General features: G+C 44.7%; 1 protein-coding gene across 6 annotated transcripts in view; it reads right to left on the bottom strand.

The window, feature by feature from the left end:
- The window catches only part of zmiz1a (zinc finger, MIZ-type containing 1a), a 451,595-nt gene that overhangs the window by 131,555 nt on the left and 300,823 nt on the right, over nt 1-19,217 (bottom strand). For 4 of the 6 annotated variants that reach the window (XM_072282833.1, XM_072282834.1, XM_072282836.1 and 1 more), the window contains exon 5: nt 17,836-17,941. In XM_072282833.1, coding sequence (XP_072138934.1) covers nt 17,836-17,941 — 106 coding nt within the window. Of the gene's footprint in view, nt 1-8,342; nt 8,362-15,670; nt 15,841-17,835; nt 17,942-18,079; nt 18,162-19,217 lie in introns of those variants that run through there. The other 2 variants (XM_072282839.1, XM_072282840.1) reach the window with 2 other exon arrangements.

The raw sequence follows: 19,217 nt of genomic DNA, 5'->3' as shown, positions 1-19,217 counted from the left end.
CACACAATACTCCAAATTTGGCCTCACCAATGTCTTATACAACTTCACTATAACATCCCGACTCCTATACTCAATACTTTGATTTATGAATGCCAGGATGCCAAAAGCCTTCGTTACAACCCTGTCTATCTGTGATGGCACTTTCAGGGAATTATGTACCTGAACTCCCAGATCCCTTTGTTCCTCCGCACTCCTCAGTGCCCTACCATTTACTGTGTATGTCCTACCTTGATTTGTCCTTCCAAAATGCAACACCTCACACTTGTCTGCATTAAATTCCATCTGCCATTTTAGTCATAGTCATAGTCATACTTTATTGATCTCAGGGGAAATTGCTTTCGTTACAGTTGAACCATAAATAATAAATAGTAATAGTAATATGTAAATTATGCCAGTAAATTATGAAGTAAGTCCAGGATCAGCCCATTGGCTCAGGGTGTCTGACCCTCCAAGGGAGGAGTTGTAAAGTTTGATGGCCACAGGCAGGAATGACTTCCTATGACGCTCTGTGCTGCATCTCGGTGGAATGAGTCTCTGGCTGAATGTACTCCTGTGCCCACCCAGTACATTATGTAGTGAATGGGAGACATTGACCAAGATGGCATGCAACTTAGACAGCATCCTCTTTTCAGGTACCACTGTGAGAGAGTCCATTTGCATCCCCACAACATCACTGGCCTTACGAATGAGTTTGTTGATTCTGTTGGTGTCTGCTACCCTCAGCCTGCTGCCCCAGCACACAACAGCAAACATGATAGCACTGGCCACCACAGACTCGCAGAACATCCTCAGCATCGTCCGGCAGATGTTAAAGGACCTCAGTCTCCTCAGGAAATAGAGACGGCTCTGACCCTTCTTGTAGACAGCCTCAGCGTTCTTTGACCAGTCCAGTTTATTGTCAATTCATATCTCCAGGTATTTGTAATCCTCCACCATGTCCACACTGACCCCCTGGATGGAAACAGGGGTCACCGGTACCATTTTCTGGCCCATTTTTCCAGTTGGTCCAGATCCCTCTGCAAACTTTGAAAGCCTTTCTCGCTGTCCACAACACCTCTAATCTTAGTGTCATCAGCAAACTTGCTGATCCAATTTACCATATTATCATCTAGATCATTGATATAGACAACAAACAACAATGGTCCCAGCACAGATCCCGAGGCACACCACTAGTCATAGGTCTCCAGTCTGAGAAGCAATCATCCACTACCACTCCCTGTCTTCTCCCACACAGCCAATTTCGAATCCAGTTTACAACCTCTCTATGGATACCTAGTGTCTGAACCTTCTGAACTAACCTCCTATGTGGGACCTTGTCAAAGGCCTTACTAAAGTCCATATAGACAACATCCACAGCCTTTCCTTCATCTCCTTTCTTGGTAACCTCCTCGAAAAACTCTACAAGATTCGTTAAAGACGATCTACCACGCACAAAGCCGATTAAAGTCCTTAATCAGCCCTTGGCTGTCCAAATACTTGTATATCCGATCTCTCAGAACACTTTCCAATCATTTACGTACTACTGATGTCAGGCTCACTGGCCTGTAATTACCTGGTTTACTTTTGGAGTCTTTTTTAAACAATGGAACAACATGAGCTACCCTCCAATCCTCTGGCACCGCACCCGTGGCTGAGGACATTTTAAATATCTCTGCCAGGGCCCCTGCAATTTCTATACTAGTCTCTCTCAAGGTCCGAGGAAATATCATGTCAGGCTCGGGGGATTTATCTACCTTTATTTGCTGTAAGGCAGCAAGCACCTCCTCCTCTTTAATCTCTATATGTTCCATGACACTACTGCTTGTTTCCCTTCCTTCCATATACGCTAAGCCAGTTTCCTGAGTAAATACTGATGCAAAAATACTGTTAAAGATCTCCCCCATCTTGTGAGGCTCCACACATAGACGACCACTCTGATTTCCTAGGGGACCAATTTTGTCCCTTACTATCCTTTTACTCTTAATATACTTGTAGAAACCTTTCAGGTTTACCTTCACATTATCTGCCAAAGCAACTTCATGTCTTTTTGCCTTCCTGATTTCCTTCTTTAGTATTTTCTTACATTTTCTATACTCTTCAAGTACCTCATTTGTTCTTTGTTGCCTATACCTGCTATACACCTCTCTCTTTTTCTTAACCAGATTGCCAATATCCGTTGAAAACCAAGGTTCCCTATACCCGTTAACTTCGTCTTTAATCCTGGCAGGAACATGCAAACTCTGCACTCTCAAAATTTCACCTTTGAAGGCCTTCCACATACTGAACACATCCTTGCCAGAAAACAACTCATCCCGATCCACTCTTCCTAGATCCTTTCTCATTTCCACAAAATTAGCCCTTCTCCAATTTAGAACCGCAACTCGAGGACCAGACCTATCCTTATCCATAATTAACTTGAAACTAATGACATTATGGTCACTGGACCCAAAATGTTCACCCCCACATACTTGTCACCTGACCTGTCTGGTTCCCTAATAGGAGACCAAGTATTGTATCCTCTCTCGTTGGTATCTCTATATATTGATTTAGAAAACTTCCCTGAACACATTTGACAAACTCCAAGCCACCTAGCCCTTTCACAGTGTGGGAGTCCCAGTCAATATGTGGAAAGTTAAAATCCCCTATTACAACTTTCCGTTTCTTACATCGGTCTGCTATCTCTCTACAGATTTGCTCCTCCAATTCTCTCTGACTATTGGGTGGTATATTAGTGTGGTCACACCTTTCTCATTCCTCAGCTCCACCCATATGGCCTCTGTAGACGAACCCTCTGGGCTGTCCTGTCTAGGCACAGCTGTGATATTCTCCCTGACTAGTAAATGCCACTCCTCCCTCTTTCATCCCTCCCCCTCTTTCACGTCTGAAACAACGGAACCCCGGAACATTAAACTGCCAGTCCTGCCCCTCCTGCAACCAAGTCTCACTAATAGCAATAATGTCGTAATCCCATGTGCCAATCCACGCCCTAAGCTCATCTGCCTTACCTACAATACTCCTTGCATTGAAATAGATGCACCTGAGAACATTTCTATCACGTACAGACCTTTGATTTCTGTCCATACATGCAGTCCTCGCATGACCTTTATTCTCCTCCACCTCACTATCTGCTCTAACACTCTGGATCCCCTCCCCCTACAAATCTAGTTTAAACCCCACCAGAGCAGCACTAGCAAATCTACCCGCAAGGGCAGCCCCCTCCAGTTCAGGTGCAAGCCGTCCCGTCAGAACAGGTCCCACCTTCCCTGGAACAAAGCCCAATTATCCAGAAACATGAAGCCCTCCCTCCTGCACCAATCCTCCCATGATTCTGTGTCAATCAACACCAACTCCATCATGGGCACTAGCCTTGCCTCCATCAAGGACATCTTCAATAGGCAATGCCTCAAGAAACTGGCATCCATCATTAAGGACCCTTACCCTTACCATTTAGGATATGCCCTCTTTTCATTACTACCATTAGGGAAAAGGTACAGGAGCCTGGAGACCCACACTCAACATTTTAGTAAAAGCTTCTTCCCCACCACCATCAGATTTCAGAATGGACCATGATTTCATGAACACTATGCCATTTTTCCCTTTCTTTTTTCACTCATCATCATTATGTGCCATGTCATATGATGTGGGAGACCATGTTCTATCCATGACCATGATTGTTCTTGGCAATTTTTTCTACAGAAATAGTTTGACATCACTTTCTACTGGGCAATGTCTTTACAAGTTGGGTGATCCCAGCCATTATCAACACTCTTCAGAGATTGTCAGCCTGGCATCAGTGGTTGCATAACTAGGACTTGTGATATGCACCAGCTGCTCAATATAACCATTCACCACCTGCTCCTATGACTTCATGTGTCCTTGATCGGGGGCTAAGCAGGTGCTACACCTTGCCCAAAGGCCTGCAGGCCAGCGGAGGAAGGAGCACCTTACACCTCCTTTGGTAGAGATGTATCTCCACCCCACTAATTTTTATATACATTTCTTATAGTAACTTTTCATGTATTACACTGTACTGCTGCTGCAAAACAACAAAGTTTGTTACATATGTCAGTGATAATAAACCTGATTCTGATTCTAAATACTCATGACCGACTTTCGGAGTAATGGCAATCCAGTTGCCGAATGTTGCTTGGACCAATTACTTGCTTGGATCATCAGGTAGTTAGTCCAAGTCAGATAATCCCTCAAACAGGAGTTCCTTTCCACTGGCAGAACAAAAGTCTGTGTCATATTGTCTGCGAGTTACTTCACACTGTGACTCTGGTATTTGGAGAGTACACTGGACTCCAGTAATTGGGGCATCACTTTGTTGGCACAGCCACTTATTTGGGAAGAAATAAGCAGTAAGACAGTTCAGAACTGTTTTGTTCACAGTAGTTTCAAGCATTCAGGCTTGGAGATGCCAGAATGGCCACTAGACATTATGGAGCGAACAGTTTTTAAAAAGCGTCAATTGTGTGTGCTTATATTATCCATTTGGGCCGATGGATGTTGATTCAAAAAACAGTGATTTTTGATAAACACACACAAAATGCTGGAGGAACTCAGAAGGCCGGGCAACATCTATGGAAAAAAGTACAGTCCTCTGAAGATTTTCTCTTGTTTGTGATTTTTTGATAATTTTGTTTTTTTTAAAAATGAAGGCAGTCCATTATCTGCACAAGGTATCTGCTGATGTTCACTTACAGTCAATGAAAAGAACACAGCAGCATACACTATCAATAACTATTAGGAACACAGTTTTATAATACAGTAGTAGCATTGGTAGTGTTCGAATTTGTTCTCTATTTCATTTAAATATATAATTTGTTACTCAGTTTGTCTTTTTTATACCTTTTAACTATCTCCATGAAACTTCAGCATACTGAGGCAGCTGCTTAATTACTGGTCTGATGTGTTCTGATTAACTGGAATCCACTCTATTTGGAAGCAGGGACAAATTACAGAAAGGGCAAATTAACCCATCTCTCGGCATGTTAGAAAGAAGAACTTCCTGACTTAAGTCCTCGTGTCAGTGATAATAAACTGGAATTGTCTTGAATGGGGTTGCTGTGGCGTCTGAGACCCCAGTGGGGTCTGTCGCCCCGTCCATTCAGAGCAGAATGAACAATCGAGATCTGTGACACAGATTCTACAGATGCTGATAATCTTGAGCAACGCACACAAAATGCTGGAGAAACTCAGCAGGTCAGGCAGCATCTATGGACAGGAATAAGCAGTTGCCGTTTTGGGATGAGAACTGCTCGCACCTCTCCCACACTGAGTGCACATAACAGTGAGGCAGCTCCATGGCTCGGCAGCCCCTCAGCTGGTGCTGTTTCCCCACTGACACCCCAACTCTCATTCTTTAACAACCTCCATGTTCATTAGTTAAAGGGGTTGACTCGCCACCATCTCCTAACAGAAATGAAGGAAAGGAAATAAATGCTGGCTGAAATATGATGTGAAAAATAGAAAAAAAAGAGTTCCTTCTCCCTTTTATAGTGATAAGAATCTCCTTAAACGCACATGTTCCACGTTTTCACAACACCATTTAACAGACACCACCTTGCCTTTATGAACCTGGCTGCCAAATATCGTGATCAAAAAGATAAAGGTTTGCTTTATTTGTCACAAGTACAAAGAAGCATGCAGTGAGATGTGTTGTTTGTGTCAAATTACATCAGTAAGTACTGTGCTGTGGGCAGACTGCAAGTGTCACCATGCTTCAGGTGTCAACATTGCATGCCCACAACTCACTAACCCTGACCTGTATGTCTTCAGAATTTGGGAGGAGATTGCAGAACCTAAAGGAAACCAACGGGATCATGGAAAGTCCAACTTCCTTACAGACAGAGGCAGGAGTTGAACCATGATTGATTGTCTGGAATAGCACTGAGAAATGGAGGCCATGGATATTAGGGGTAGCACATAATTGCAGCAGTTAGTGTAATGTTATTATAGTGCTCGTGACCCAGGTTAAATTCCCACTGCTATCTGTAAGGAGTTTGAATGTTAATTTCCCTGTTAATTTCCTTCAATTTCCTTCCACATTCCGAAGGGTTTGGGTTAGCAAGCTGTGGGGATGCGATACTGGCAGTGGAAGTGTGGTGACACTTGCGGGCTGGCCCCAGCACATGTTCAGACCAAGCTGGTTGCTGACGCAAAAGATGCACTTCACTGTATCTTGCGATGTTTCCGTGCACATGTGACAAATAAAGCTAATCTTGAATCTATCGTTATTGAGATTGCATCGAGCTAAGCGGAATGATTATATGATTTATTATCAACCCAGTCATCTGCTTTCTCATGTGCCACCTGTCATGGGTTAGGGTTTGTAAGTTGTGGGCATGCAATGCTAGCAGTGGAAGTATGGATACACTTGCAGGTTCCCCATAGCACGTTCAGACTGAGTTGGTTGTTCGAGATGTGAAGACGTATTTGGGAAGTCACATTAAGAGGCAAGATATTTACAATGGACTGTCATTCTGTGATTTACCATAAGACCACATCAAGTCTTCTCCACCATGCTGTTATGGCTTAAGTTATTATCCCTTTCAACCCCCCACTCCTGGCTTCTCTCCAAAATCCTTGACACCCTTACTAATCAAGAACCTACCAACCTCTGCTTTAAATGTACCCGAAAGACTTGGCCTCCATAGCTGTTGGTGACAATGAATTCCACAGATTGGCAAGTATAGTTTAGAGAAGTGAGTGTCTGTACAGACGGAGGAGGGGGAGGAGGTACTGCAGGGTTTGGGTGGGGGAAACAGTGGGGTGAGGGGACGGATGCCCTGACGGCTTGAACTTGAATAGTAGAGGTGACGGGCTGCAGACAGAAGCTGGTGGAGATTGATAAAGCACCCATAGGGTTAGGTCATGCTGGAATTCGATTAGGCCATGCAGAGCATGCTAAAAGAAAGAGGGGGTTCTCATTGAAACTTATTGAATATTGAAAACCTAGACAGAGTGAACATGGAAAGGATGCTTCCTAAAGTGGGGCAGCCTAGGACCAGAGGGCACAGACTCAGAATGGAAGGATGACACTTTAGAACTGAGATGAGGCAGAATTTCTTGAGCCAGAGGGTAGTGAATCTGTGGAGTTCATTGCCACAGACAGCTGTGGAGGCCAAGTCATTGGGCATATTTAAGGTGGAGTTTGATAGGTTCTGGATTAGCCAAGGCATGAAAGGGTTGCAAGAGACTGGGGTTGAGACGGATAATATATCAGCCCTGATGGAATGGTGGAGCTGAATGGCTTAATTCTGCTCTTATGTCTTCTGGCCTTATAGAATTTGCACGTGCAAATAAAAACAGTGAATCGAAAATAGCCCCATCAGGAAGGGGCTGATGCAAGACAGGGAGAGTCTAATGTTTGCAGAAGTTCAGAGTATTCTAAGCCCGAAGGGAAACTGGTCCTTCAGCCCAACTGGCCTATACCGGACCAAGATGCCCATCTAAAGTGAAATAAGAGTGAGATGAGCTTCATTGTTAGTGAGACTGAGGTAAAGATGGAGGTGGATCGTTTTTAGGGGCAGAGGTTTGGGATGGGATGGGGACAAAGAGATGCGGGAAACAGTAACTTCATGGGATAACACCGTCCAAATGTTCTTTGTCCTCGGTGACAATGTGAGCTAACCCTCTAAATCCTCCAGCTTTGACAATTTTGCACAGGCTTTATTTCCCACACCACCTCCAGTAGAAGTCCTTCACTTGGTGGGGATCGGGAATTAGTGAATTTCCAGATGTCATCTGCAGAATCTCTTGTGAGCACTGAAGTGAAATAACAAGAAAGAGTACTTCTGAAACACAAGGAATTCTGTAGACGCTGCAAATCTAGAGTAACACACACAAAATGTTGGCAGGACTTAGATCAGGCAGCATCTATGAAGTACCCTGATGAAGGGTCTCAGCCTGAAACATCGACTGTTTATTCCTCTCCAGAGATACTGCCTGATCTGCTCTGTTCCTCCAGCATTTAATGAAGAGTACTTTTCTTGTCAACTTTTAAAGATGACTAGAAATTATAAAAGGAAAGGAAAAATTCAAACAGCAGTTCACAATGGACATGCATAAAATATTGATAGCAACCTTTCAGTGATCCCAAAACAAGAAACAACCTTCAAAGTTTGGCACAACCCTCATATTTTTGCATGCCATAATCTGGAACTTCGCCACATCAACATCAGTCCTGCTTAACAACACAAAGGCACCCGATTAATTTTACCAGACCAAAACCCACTCCTATTTTTCAAGAAGAAAACTTCTCAGAGTTTCTAAAAGATTAAGCAGAAACAATGCAAAAATCATTACTTTAAATCACACTTTTACTCTAACAGAAGAAGGAAAGAAATATCTATGCAAACCTGTCAGCTTTATCGCTTCCTACAGATAAAAACGTAGTCTGTAAAATCTACTGAATGAAACACAGGCCCAACAGGAAATGGTAAGGGCTGCATAAGTTTACATCATGTAAATGTGGTTTTCCTCTGTGAACAGTATTTTTTAATGGAGTCCGTAAGCTGCTAAATTCCTTTCTGCAATTATCAGCTTTGGCTTTGGAAGCAAGATCTCACCCCATCAAAATCAGAGTGTTCAGATTCCACCAGCATACAGCAATAACTGGCATTTACGGCTTTTCTTTCTGATTGCAGGAAAATTCAAGATTCAGTACATATTGTTAAAAATCATTTACAGTACACAAGCGTTCAGGAGAGTGAAATAATCATCACTCCGGATCTGATGCAGCAAAAAAAAACTATAAGACAAAGAACACAATAATAAAAAAAATCACTCAATAAATGTAAGGACAGCTAATATACATAGATTGATTGTATGTCCACAAAGGGACACTGTGCACAGAAGTGTCTGTACAGAAGGTGACTGACAGGAAATGTTAAAAGTATTAGTGTTAGGTATGTGGAGGGGTGGGTCAGTGGATGGAGGTGTTGATCTGTCTTACTGCTTGGGGAAAGTAACCGTTTTTGAGTCTGGTGGTCCTGGCGTGGATACTACGTAGCCTCCTCCCTGATGGGAGTGGGACAAGCAGTCCATGAGCAGAGTGGGTGGGATCCTTCATGATGTTACTGGTCCTTTTCTGGCACCTTTCTGTATATATAAACACATTCTGGCATCTACTTGTGTTCTGGGAGAGGGAGCCAAAGAATGGGGTCAGAGAGGGAGGTTCTGAGAGAGGATTCTAGGGGTTATCACCTTGTCCTGACTGCTCTTTTCTTTATGCATCGGAGTATTTTGCCTGATGTAGAAAGTCAAAGAGGATGCCGGGTGGATGGGTGGGATCTTTAATAATACTAAGGGCCCTGCAGATGCAGTGCTCTTGATAAATGTCCCCAATGGAGACCCTATGATTCCCCCCAGCCATTCAAACAGTCCTTTGTAGGAACTTCCAGTCGGATGCTCTGCTGCTTCCGTACCAGATGGAGATGCAGCTTGTCAGGACGATCTTAATGGTGCTCCTGTAAAATTCACTCAAGATGGGAAGGGTTTCCATCCCACTCTTGTAACACCATTGAACAGGTTCCCTTGTACGATCAGACAGACCTCACAACTTAACTTGCTGTGACCTTGCACCTTATTGCCTGTCTGCACTGCACTCTCTCTGTAGCTGTAACACTTTATTCTGCCCTCCGAACACTTTAATGCACCATTGTAATGAAATGGTCTGTGCGGACAGCACGTAAGACGAGGTTTTCACCGCATGTGACACTATAAGCTACTAATAAAACTGTCATAAGATGAGGCTGAAGGCATTGCTGCAGAATATTTGATGGATTTAATGGCCTCCTTCTGTGCCAGAACAGCCCCAGGAGTCTATGAATAATGTCCTTCTCTTCCTATTATCTACGCAGCCCCACACCAGCAGCAGCGATCTGCCAGTGTTCCTTTGAAGTCAAACGAGCTGCATTTTGGTGCCCAGTCGATACTCAATTGACCTGCCCTTCTGTGGCAAATCTATGCCCAGCCCTTAGGCTGCCCTGAGCCCTCCTGAGTTGCCTCAGAGCCCGTGCCACCATCTGTTCTGTCAGAAGGCTCACTACCATCGCTGCCAACATGTGATTGGTTTAACAGTCTCCCCGGCAACCGCACAACCTCATCTTCACCAGGCGATCCACCCCTCAGGGCCTTCACTCGAATACTGACAACAGCATTTGCAGCTTGTGCCTGTTTCCTTTATAGCAAAACCATATGTTGGGCCTCATCGAATACTGAATGCCCTACCCTGGCCCCTGGCAAAGACAAGGAGCTTGAAAATACAAGGAACATTCTTGGCAGAACGACTTCATATCTTGCGTCAATGACCACAGGAATCCCATTAACCATTTCAGCTCTCCTCTGTCTACACATCGAAAGAGCAGAAATAAGAGTCCAGGAAGTGACCTTGGCACCTCCACCTTGAGGCAAGATAATGACTAATCCTGCAGACTCCCTAGATTTCATCCCCCCCCAGGGGTTTCCAATTATTAATGGAAGTTATTGAATCTCCAGGGAGTCTGGATGGGAGATACTAGCTTCAAGTTATAAGGTTAGCTTTATTTGTCACGTATACATTAGGTGGCGGGGTGGAGGAGGATTTCTACCAAAGGAGGTGTAAGGCACTCCTTTCCTCCGCTAGACTGTAGGTCACCCAGGGGGCAAAATGTAGCACCTGCTTAGCTCCCCGATCAAGGTCACGTGAAGCCATGGAGCAGGTGGTGGATGGTTGTATGAGCAGCCAGTGCACATCACAAGTCCTGATTATATGACCACTGTTGTCAGGCGGACAATCTCTGAAGAGTTTTGATAATGGCTGGGAGTTGTGTGTGGTGGTGGGGGGGGGGGGGGGGGGGTCACCTATCTTGTAAAGACACTGCCCAAACTACTTCTGTAGAAAATTTGCCAAGAACAATTATGGTCGTGGAAAGACCATGATTGCCCACGTCATATGGCATGGCACATAATGATGACAATGTAACACAGAATGAAATACATCGCTTTTGCATCAATGAGCAACACAAGCTGAAGATGAGCTGGGGGCAGTCCACAAGTGTTGCCGTGTTTCTGGTGTCAACGTAGAGTGCCCAACCCTGAAACCCACACAGCCTGTTCTTACACACATGCTTACACCAAAACAAACAAGTTTGACTTACAGTGATGCTGCACATCAGGACTGGTTAAAGCACTGGAATTAATTCAGAAATGATTAAATAATTAAATAACTCAGAAACCATTCAGAAATTATTCCTATTCTCACCAGTTGGAAAGGATCCACATTGCATTGCCAAATGTAATAATTAAAATTTAAAGATTAGTTCTAACTGTCACAAGTCCATCAAAACATACAGTGAAATACATTGTTTGTGTCACAAATGAGCAGAGGACAATCTGCCCGTGTTGCCAACATAGCATGCCCAGAACTGCCTAACCCTAATCCTTGGTCTTTGGAATGTGGGAGGAAACTGGAATAGCCAGAGGAAAGCCACGTGGTACGAGACAGAACGTACAAACTCCTTACAGGCATACGTACAAACTCCTTACAGGCATACGTACAAACGAACGTAGGTACAGACGGACGTACAAACTCCTTATGGGCCGCGGCGGCATTGAACCTGGAACACTGGCACTGTAATAGCATTACGCTAACCATTGATCATTTTAGTCGGGGGGCGGGTAGAAGAGTGGGTGGAGGGGCTGGGAGAATGGTGGGGGGGGAGGATGGGGGCTTTATAGTCTCATTTAGTTGGGGAAGGGGAGGGATGGTGTATGCAGAAGCGGGGCAAGGGGTCTCAATGATCAGCGGATAGGGAGGAGTTGGGATGGAACTGATAACAGCCAGTGATAATTTGATGCAAACATTGTCCCTAAACCAGTCTATATGACGCACTGATGTCCCAATTGTTGACTGTGGCTACGAATGCCACTGCAATATTATTATTATCATTGGCTACAACAGGACATTGTCATAGGTGTTGTCATCGGTTACAGCAGGACGTTGATCGGGTGCAGAGCTGGGCTAGCTGGGGTTTAATCCGGAAAAATGTGAAGTGATTCACTTTGGAAGGTGGAACTTGAAGGCAAAAAATAGAAGATTAATGGAAGGATTCTTAGCAGTGAGGAGCAACAGAGGGATCTTGGGGTCTAGGTCCAAAGATACCTCAAAAATTCCATGCAAGCTGATGGAGTGGTTAAGAAGGTTTATGATGTGTTGACCTTTCGTGGTCAGGGGATTGAGTTCAAGGGCTGTGAGGTAATGTTGCAGCTCTGTAAAACTCTGGTTTGATCACACTGGGAGCATTGTGTTCAGATCTGGTTGCTTCATTACACGAAGGATGTGGAAGCTTTACAGAGGGTGCAGAACAGATTTACTAGGGTGCTGCCTGGATTAGAGAGCATGGTTTATGAGGAGAGGTTGAGTGAGCTAGGGCTTTTCTCTTTGGAGGGAAGAAGGTTGAGAGGTGATTTGATTGAGATGTACAAGATGATAAGAGGCATGGATCAAGTGGATAGACAGGAACTTTTTCCTAGGGTGGAAATGGCTCATATGAGGGGGCAAGATTTTAAAGTGATTGGGGGAAAGTATAGAGAAGGGTGTCAAAGCTTTTTTTTACATTAAGAGTGGTGGTACATGGAATGCTCTGCCAGGAGTGGTGGTAGAGGCAGAAGCATTAGGGATACTTAAGAGACATGGATGATAGTTATGGGGGAAGGAAAGGGTTAGATTAATGATGGAGTAGGTTTAAAGCTTGGTACAACATTATGGGCTGAAGGGGCTATACTGTGTCATAATGTTCTATGTAACAGCTCCAGTTCATCAGAGCCCAAACAACCTAACTGGGGGAGGGGGGGAGGGTAGTGCCTTTCACTCCAAAGTTCAAAGTACAAAGTAAACATTAATTAAAACCACAGTTAATACATCTTTGATCGCTCATCACTGAAATAAACAGCCCCTCACAATCTTATTCCTTGAGCGAATGAACTGACACACACAGAATCAGCAACCTTTGTTACTTGAGAGGAGTCCTCAGCCATGGATCCAGTGTCACAATGACATCATGCAGGCAGCACCGTCTGCCTAATGAGAAACAGGGCGCTCTGGTTAAGGACTCGGCTGTTAAGTGTTTGTGCCCCCTGGCTTGGAATTGCCTGCAGTGGCAGGATTGGGAGTCCCACTGCGGAGCTTACAAACAATGCTGACGAGCTGCATTCACTGGGGCAGTCACTGATTACGAACAGGAATGCTAAGAGAAGAACTATCATTGAAAAGAGGCTTAACTCCAGTATTGATTAAATAGGCTTAACAGATTGCTTCTGTGCTGTGAAGATCAATCAGAGCGAAGTGTGACACACTAAGATTTCCTGGATTACTTTACTGTCCTTAAGGAAGGCCATTAGAACGAGTTGCAGAATTAGGCCATTTGGCCCATTGAATCTGCTCCATGGCTGATTTATTATTCTCTCTTAACTCTATTCTCACAAATGTCTACAGATGTAACATGGAGAACATTCTAACTGGTTGCATCACCGTCTGGTCTGGGGGTGGGGGATGGGGCTATTGCACGGGATTGAAGTAAGCTGCAGAGAGTTGTAAACTCAGTCAGCTCCATCGTGGGCACCAGCCTCTGTAGTATCCAAGACGTCTTCAAGGAGCGATGCCTCAGAAAGGCGGCGTCCATCATTAAGGACCCCCATCACCCAGGACATGCCCTGTTCTCAGCGCTACTGTCAGGAAGGAGGTACTGATTCCTGAGGGGGAACAGCTTCATCCCCTCTGCCATCTGATTTCTGAATGGACATCGAACTCAATTGCATTGTACCGCTGCTGCAAAGTCAACAAATTTCACAATATAGGCCGTTGATATGAAATCTGATTCTGATTCTGCCTTCTCCCCGTAACCTGTGATGCCCTTCACTGATCAAGCACCAAGCAACCTCCTCTTTAAATACACCCAATGACTTGCCTTCCACAGCTGTCTCTGGCAATGAATTTCACAGATCGTAATCTAAAGGTTAGATTAATCTTAGAGCGGGTTAAAAGATCGGCATAACATCATATACCACAGGGCTGTCCTGTGTTGTAGTGTTCTGTGTTCTACGTTCAAACATTGCCTGTAAACAGGTCAGTCTGATGACCACTCAAAAACAATTGGCAATTTAATGATGAATATCACAGGGAGTGTTAAGAAGTAATATTATTGTTTAAGTTAACAATTTGTCAGATCTGACTAATTTTAATTGTCATTTTCTTTGCAGTTTATCAAACAATTATTTGCTTGTATTTTAAGTAGCCCTTATATACATAACAGTTTAATATGTCTCTAGTGGCTATACAAAGTATAATTCTAAAGCTCCCTAATCTCCCACCACTCTATCTGGGGTAGGATTCCTCTTGTCCTCACCTACCACCCCCAACCAGCCCCCGCGTACAGCACATAATTCGCCAAAACTTCCGCCATCTCCAATGGGATCCCTCCACCAAGCACATGATCCCCTCCCCCACAACTTTCTGTTTTCTGCAAGGATCACTCCCTATGCGACACCCCTGTCTATTCGTCCCTTCCCACTGATCTCCCTCCTGGAACTTATCCTTGCGAGCGGAACAAGTGCTACACCTGACCCTACACCTCCTCCCTCACTACTATTCAGGGCCCCAAACAGTCCTTCTAGGTGAGGCAACACTTCCCTTGTGGGTCTGTTGGGGTCATATACTGTGTCCGGTGCTCCCGATGTGACCTCCTGTATATCGGTGAGACCCAACCTAGATTGGGAGACTGCATTGCTGAGTACCTATACGCCGTACGCCAGAAAAAGCGAGATCTCCCAGTGGCCACCCATTTTAATTCCACTTCCCATTCACATTCCGGTATGTCCATCCATGGCCGCCTCCTCTGTTGTGATGAGGCCACACTCAGGTTGGAGGAACAACCCTTATATTCCGTTTGGGTAGCCTTCAACCTGATGGCATGAACATCGATTTCTCAAACTTCTGGTAATGCCCCCCACACCCTGCCTTCACCATTTCCCATCCCCTTTTCCCTCTTTCACCTTATCTCCTTGCCCGCCCATCACCTCATTCTGATGCTCCTCCCTCCTTTTCTTTCTTCCATGGCCTTCTGTATCTTTCACCAATCAACTTCCCACCCCTTTACTTCGTCCCTCCCACTTCAGGTTTCACCTATCACCTTGTGTTTCTCTCTCCCTCCCCCCACCTTTCAAATCTACTCCTCAGCTTTTCTTCTCCAGTCCTGCCGAAGGGTTTTGGCCCGAAATGTCGACTGTACTGTTTTCCATAGATGCTGCCTGGCCTGCTGAGTTCCTCCAGCACTTTGTGTGTGTTGCTCGGATTTCCAGCATCTGCAGATTTTCTCTTGTTTATAATTCTAGAGCTTTTTTGTTCTTTCATTAAGTGGCTAGTATTTTCTCATTGATTAATTTCACGGCAGTATGGAATAAATATTTTGTAATTGGTTGTCTTTCATCAATGGAAATTTCTTATCCTTTGGGTATAAATGTAGCTGTTTTATGCTAGGCACCATCTTTAGATCCACTTTTTCAAGTGGTAAAACTCCCTGTTATTGTTCTGTTCCTGTTCCCTTTGTTCTGTCAACTCTTAATGAAACGATTGTGAAGCAACAATCCTGAAGAAGAGTTTTGGCCCAAAATGTTGACAGTTCATTCATTTCCATAGATGCTGCCTGACCTGTTGAGTTCCTCCAGCATTTTGTGTGTGTTGCTTTGGATTTCCAGCAAATTTGGATTTCTTATGTTTACAAGTTTCATGCCTCGTTCCTGATGTCTAGAAGAACTTTGGATTTAAACAACAGAATCCAACAAGTTGCACTTCATCTGTGTACCTCTGGTAAAGCCACCCTATCATCCGAAACAAGAATTCATGACAAATGCTCAACATAATATACTCAACATAGTAATCAAATCAGCCAGCATTTTATAACACATAAGGCAGCAATCTGACATTCAAGAACTTCAGAAGTAACATAACCAATGTCTGATGGTACAACTGCTGCACTGAAAGATCTGTTTTTATTTTAATCATCTGCTGTGTTTGCATCTAATCTTGTTTCTCACCACAATGTCTCCACATAGCTTTTTGCTTATCCCACATTTCCATTCACAGTGACAATCTTTGGTGACACTCTCTGGTATTTACTTGATGTAGTCACTCATCATGTTGTAGTTACACAACATGCAAATAGGCCCTTCAACCAAGGTAGCAATGGCTAAGAGGAAGTTCCCACTCAGGTTTTCCTTAAATAATTCATCTTGGGCGTAATTTTAAGGAGGTTGGAGGAAAGTATAGAGGTAGTTTCCGCTTATACAGAGAGTGGTGAGTGTGTGGAACACCCTGCCAGGGCTGGTGAAAGAGGCAGATGGATGATAGAAAAATGGAGGCATATGTGGGAGGGAAGGGTTAGATTGATCTTGGAGTAGGTTAAAATGTTGGCATAACATTGTGAGCTGAATGGAATGTATTGTGCTATCATGCTCTATGTTCTAATCTGTGGCTCCACCGCAGGGTCTGAGATGGTTGGTTTGATGGATTCGGCAGAGCCCGATCCAGCCCTCAGCAGTGATCGTGCGGACACTTTCACTTTATGACTTGGATAAGCCACCAGGAAAGACTTCATGGAGAAATTCATTGACTGGAAAAAGAGCTGGGGGACCTGAGAGCATTTCTTTTCACACAGAGAGCAGTGGCTATGTGGAATGGGCTGGCAGAGGTGGTGGTGGAGGCAGGTACAACTACAATGTAAAAAAAAATTTGAATAAGTAACACACACCAAATGCTGGACTCAGCTGGTCAGGCAGCATCAATGGAGGGGAATAAAGAGTTGATGTTTAGGGCCGAGACCCGTCGTTTGGATTAGAACCTGTTGGGCAAGATTTGGAGGGATATAGGCCAAAGGGGACTAACTCTTGGTTGGTATGTGTGCATTGGGATGAAGGGCCAGTTTGTGTATGGTCTAACTCTATGGATGTATGAAATAATGAGTTTGTTTCTCTCTACAGATGCCACCTGCTCTACCTGCATATTTCCAATATTGTTTGCTTTTGTTTAAACCTCTCTCTAGACCAGGGGTTCCCAACCTGGGGTCCACAGACCCCTCGGTTAATGGTAGGGGTCCATGGCATAAATAAGGTTGGGAATCCCTGTTCCAGACCCAAGTCAGGAGCTTCCCAGTAAGGTAAAATGAGTCAGGCTTTTTCAAACAAGAAGTGACGACTTTAAGAGAAACACCCACATCTGATCCTCTCCTTTGTGTGGTTATGTGAACTTAGTGCCAGCTCACGTTCGGAGTGCTGAGCCTTCACGGCAGCACTCCAACTGGGACAGGTCCAAGAAATACAAGTATGAGAGGTCATCCCAAAGACGTAGCTCTCCTGTGGTCCAAGATAAACAATCGGCCCCAGTGCATTGATTGTAGAATATGCAATCTCAATCTCGCAACACACATACAATATCCTGTTCAACTCAACAAACATAACCACCAGCATTAACAAGCACTTTCTCTCTCTCTCTCTTGCTTAAGCATTTTGATCCTCAAGGGTCTTATTGATGAAGTATCAGAGCACTGGCTGGTTGGATATGTGGGGAGTTGGTTACTTCAGATACAACACTGGAAAACAGCCATGGTTGAACAGAATGTAATTATTTTACAAAAGCCAGAATTTGCATCTGTAGGAAAGCAGTGGGAGAGGTGGTGGTGGTGGGGGGGGGGGATGGTGAGGAGGAGTGGGGGGAGGAGGAGTTGGGGGAGGGAGGAGGAGTCGGGGGAAGGAGGTGTGTGGGGGAAGGGAAGTTGGAATTACAGGAGGCAGACACAAAAAATAAAAGCTCCTTCCTACCTGCAGACTTTGGCGTGAACTTGTCGCGGTTTGCAGCACACACAGCCAGCAGCCGGTATCCCAGGTCCAAATCGAACCCTTGCTGAGCTGCTACTCTGCTGACAACCTAAACCGGAAAGAAAACAGCACACCAGTCAACCCCTGGCAGATAGCAAGCACAAACAACAGGCAACGCATGCCAGAAGGCACCGGACTAGAGTCAAGTAGAGCAAACACGGTGACAGATGTTTTACAGATTCCTCACATCTTTCCTTTGGCTGCTCTGGCTCCGTGCTTTAAGCTGACACCGACTATCGGCTTGTTTCGCAGAGGTGCAGGAGGAGTAGGAGATAGCTTTGGGCTTGCATCTCACACGGGCTGGGCTTACAGCCAACTCTGGCTGTGTGCTCTCTCGTTTTCTCTTGGCAGGCCACCTTCGCTGGGTTTATCATTAACACATCGTGCTCTAGGGTGGCCCCTTAATGGGTTCAGGCATTAATTTTTAGAGGCACTTTCTGCAGTGAACGGTTTGTACTGAGGCCATCCAGAAACTAATTTCTCAGAGACCTGGTATCGCTGAAGACACTTGACCTGCTAGGTCCTGATCTTTGGGTCTCAGTTTTGATCAAATGCAACCCCCCCAGTCTTCAAGCTGAGGAGATCACGAGTCTTCAAAGAAAGATCAGCATTAATTGGCTCAAATCAAATCAGCAAGGGCAGACAGGGCAGCCCGCAAGTGGAACCACATTCCCAGTGCCAACATAGCATGCCCACAACTCACATCTTCGGAATATGAGAGGAAACCAGAGCACCCAGAGGAAATCTACACAGTCACGGGGAGGACGTACAAACTCCTTACAGACTCTGATCGGTTTGCTGCCGCTGTAGAGCAGTGCTCTACAAGACTTTCTTAAAGAGATGGTGGAAGAGTACACTATTTTCTGTCCTTAAAAACCTCAGGGATATACTTTAGTGATTGGATTGATTTTGGAGTCGGAGCTTTCATTCAGACTGTAGTCCATGAACATGTGCCCTGGATCTGCTGCTCGTAGACTATTAGAATCTGCCCTTGGGCTCCGATCTAATTCGTCAATGCTAATAACTTCACTATTGTCTTCGTGTTATTGATCTCTGAAACACACACACACACACACACACACAGGCACAAACAGGCTTTTAAGTACACACTTCAATGACATCAGTTTATTTACTTATTTAGAGATACAGCACGGAACAGGCTCTACGGCCTACCGAGCCGCATCACCCAGCAACCCACCGATTTAACACCAGCCTGATCACAGGACAATTTAAATGATCAATTACCCGTACGGTGGCCTTTGAATTGCGGGAAGAAACCACAGCACACGGAGGAAGCCCATGCGGTCACGGGGAGAATGTACAAA

Source organism: Mobula birostris, chromosome 18 (assembly GCF_030028105.1).
Source record: "Mobula birostris isolate sMobBir1 chromosome 18, sMobBir1.hap1, whole genome shotgun sequence".
Lineage (NCBI taxonomy): Eukaryota > Metazoa > Chordata > Chondrichthyes > Myliobatiformes > Myliobatidae > Mobula > Mobula birostris.
This window is presented reverse-complemented; position numbering and strand designations above follow the sequence as displayed.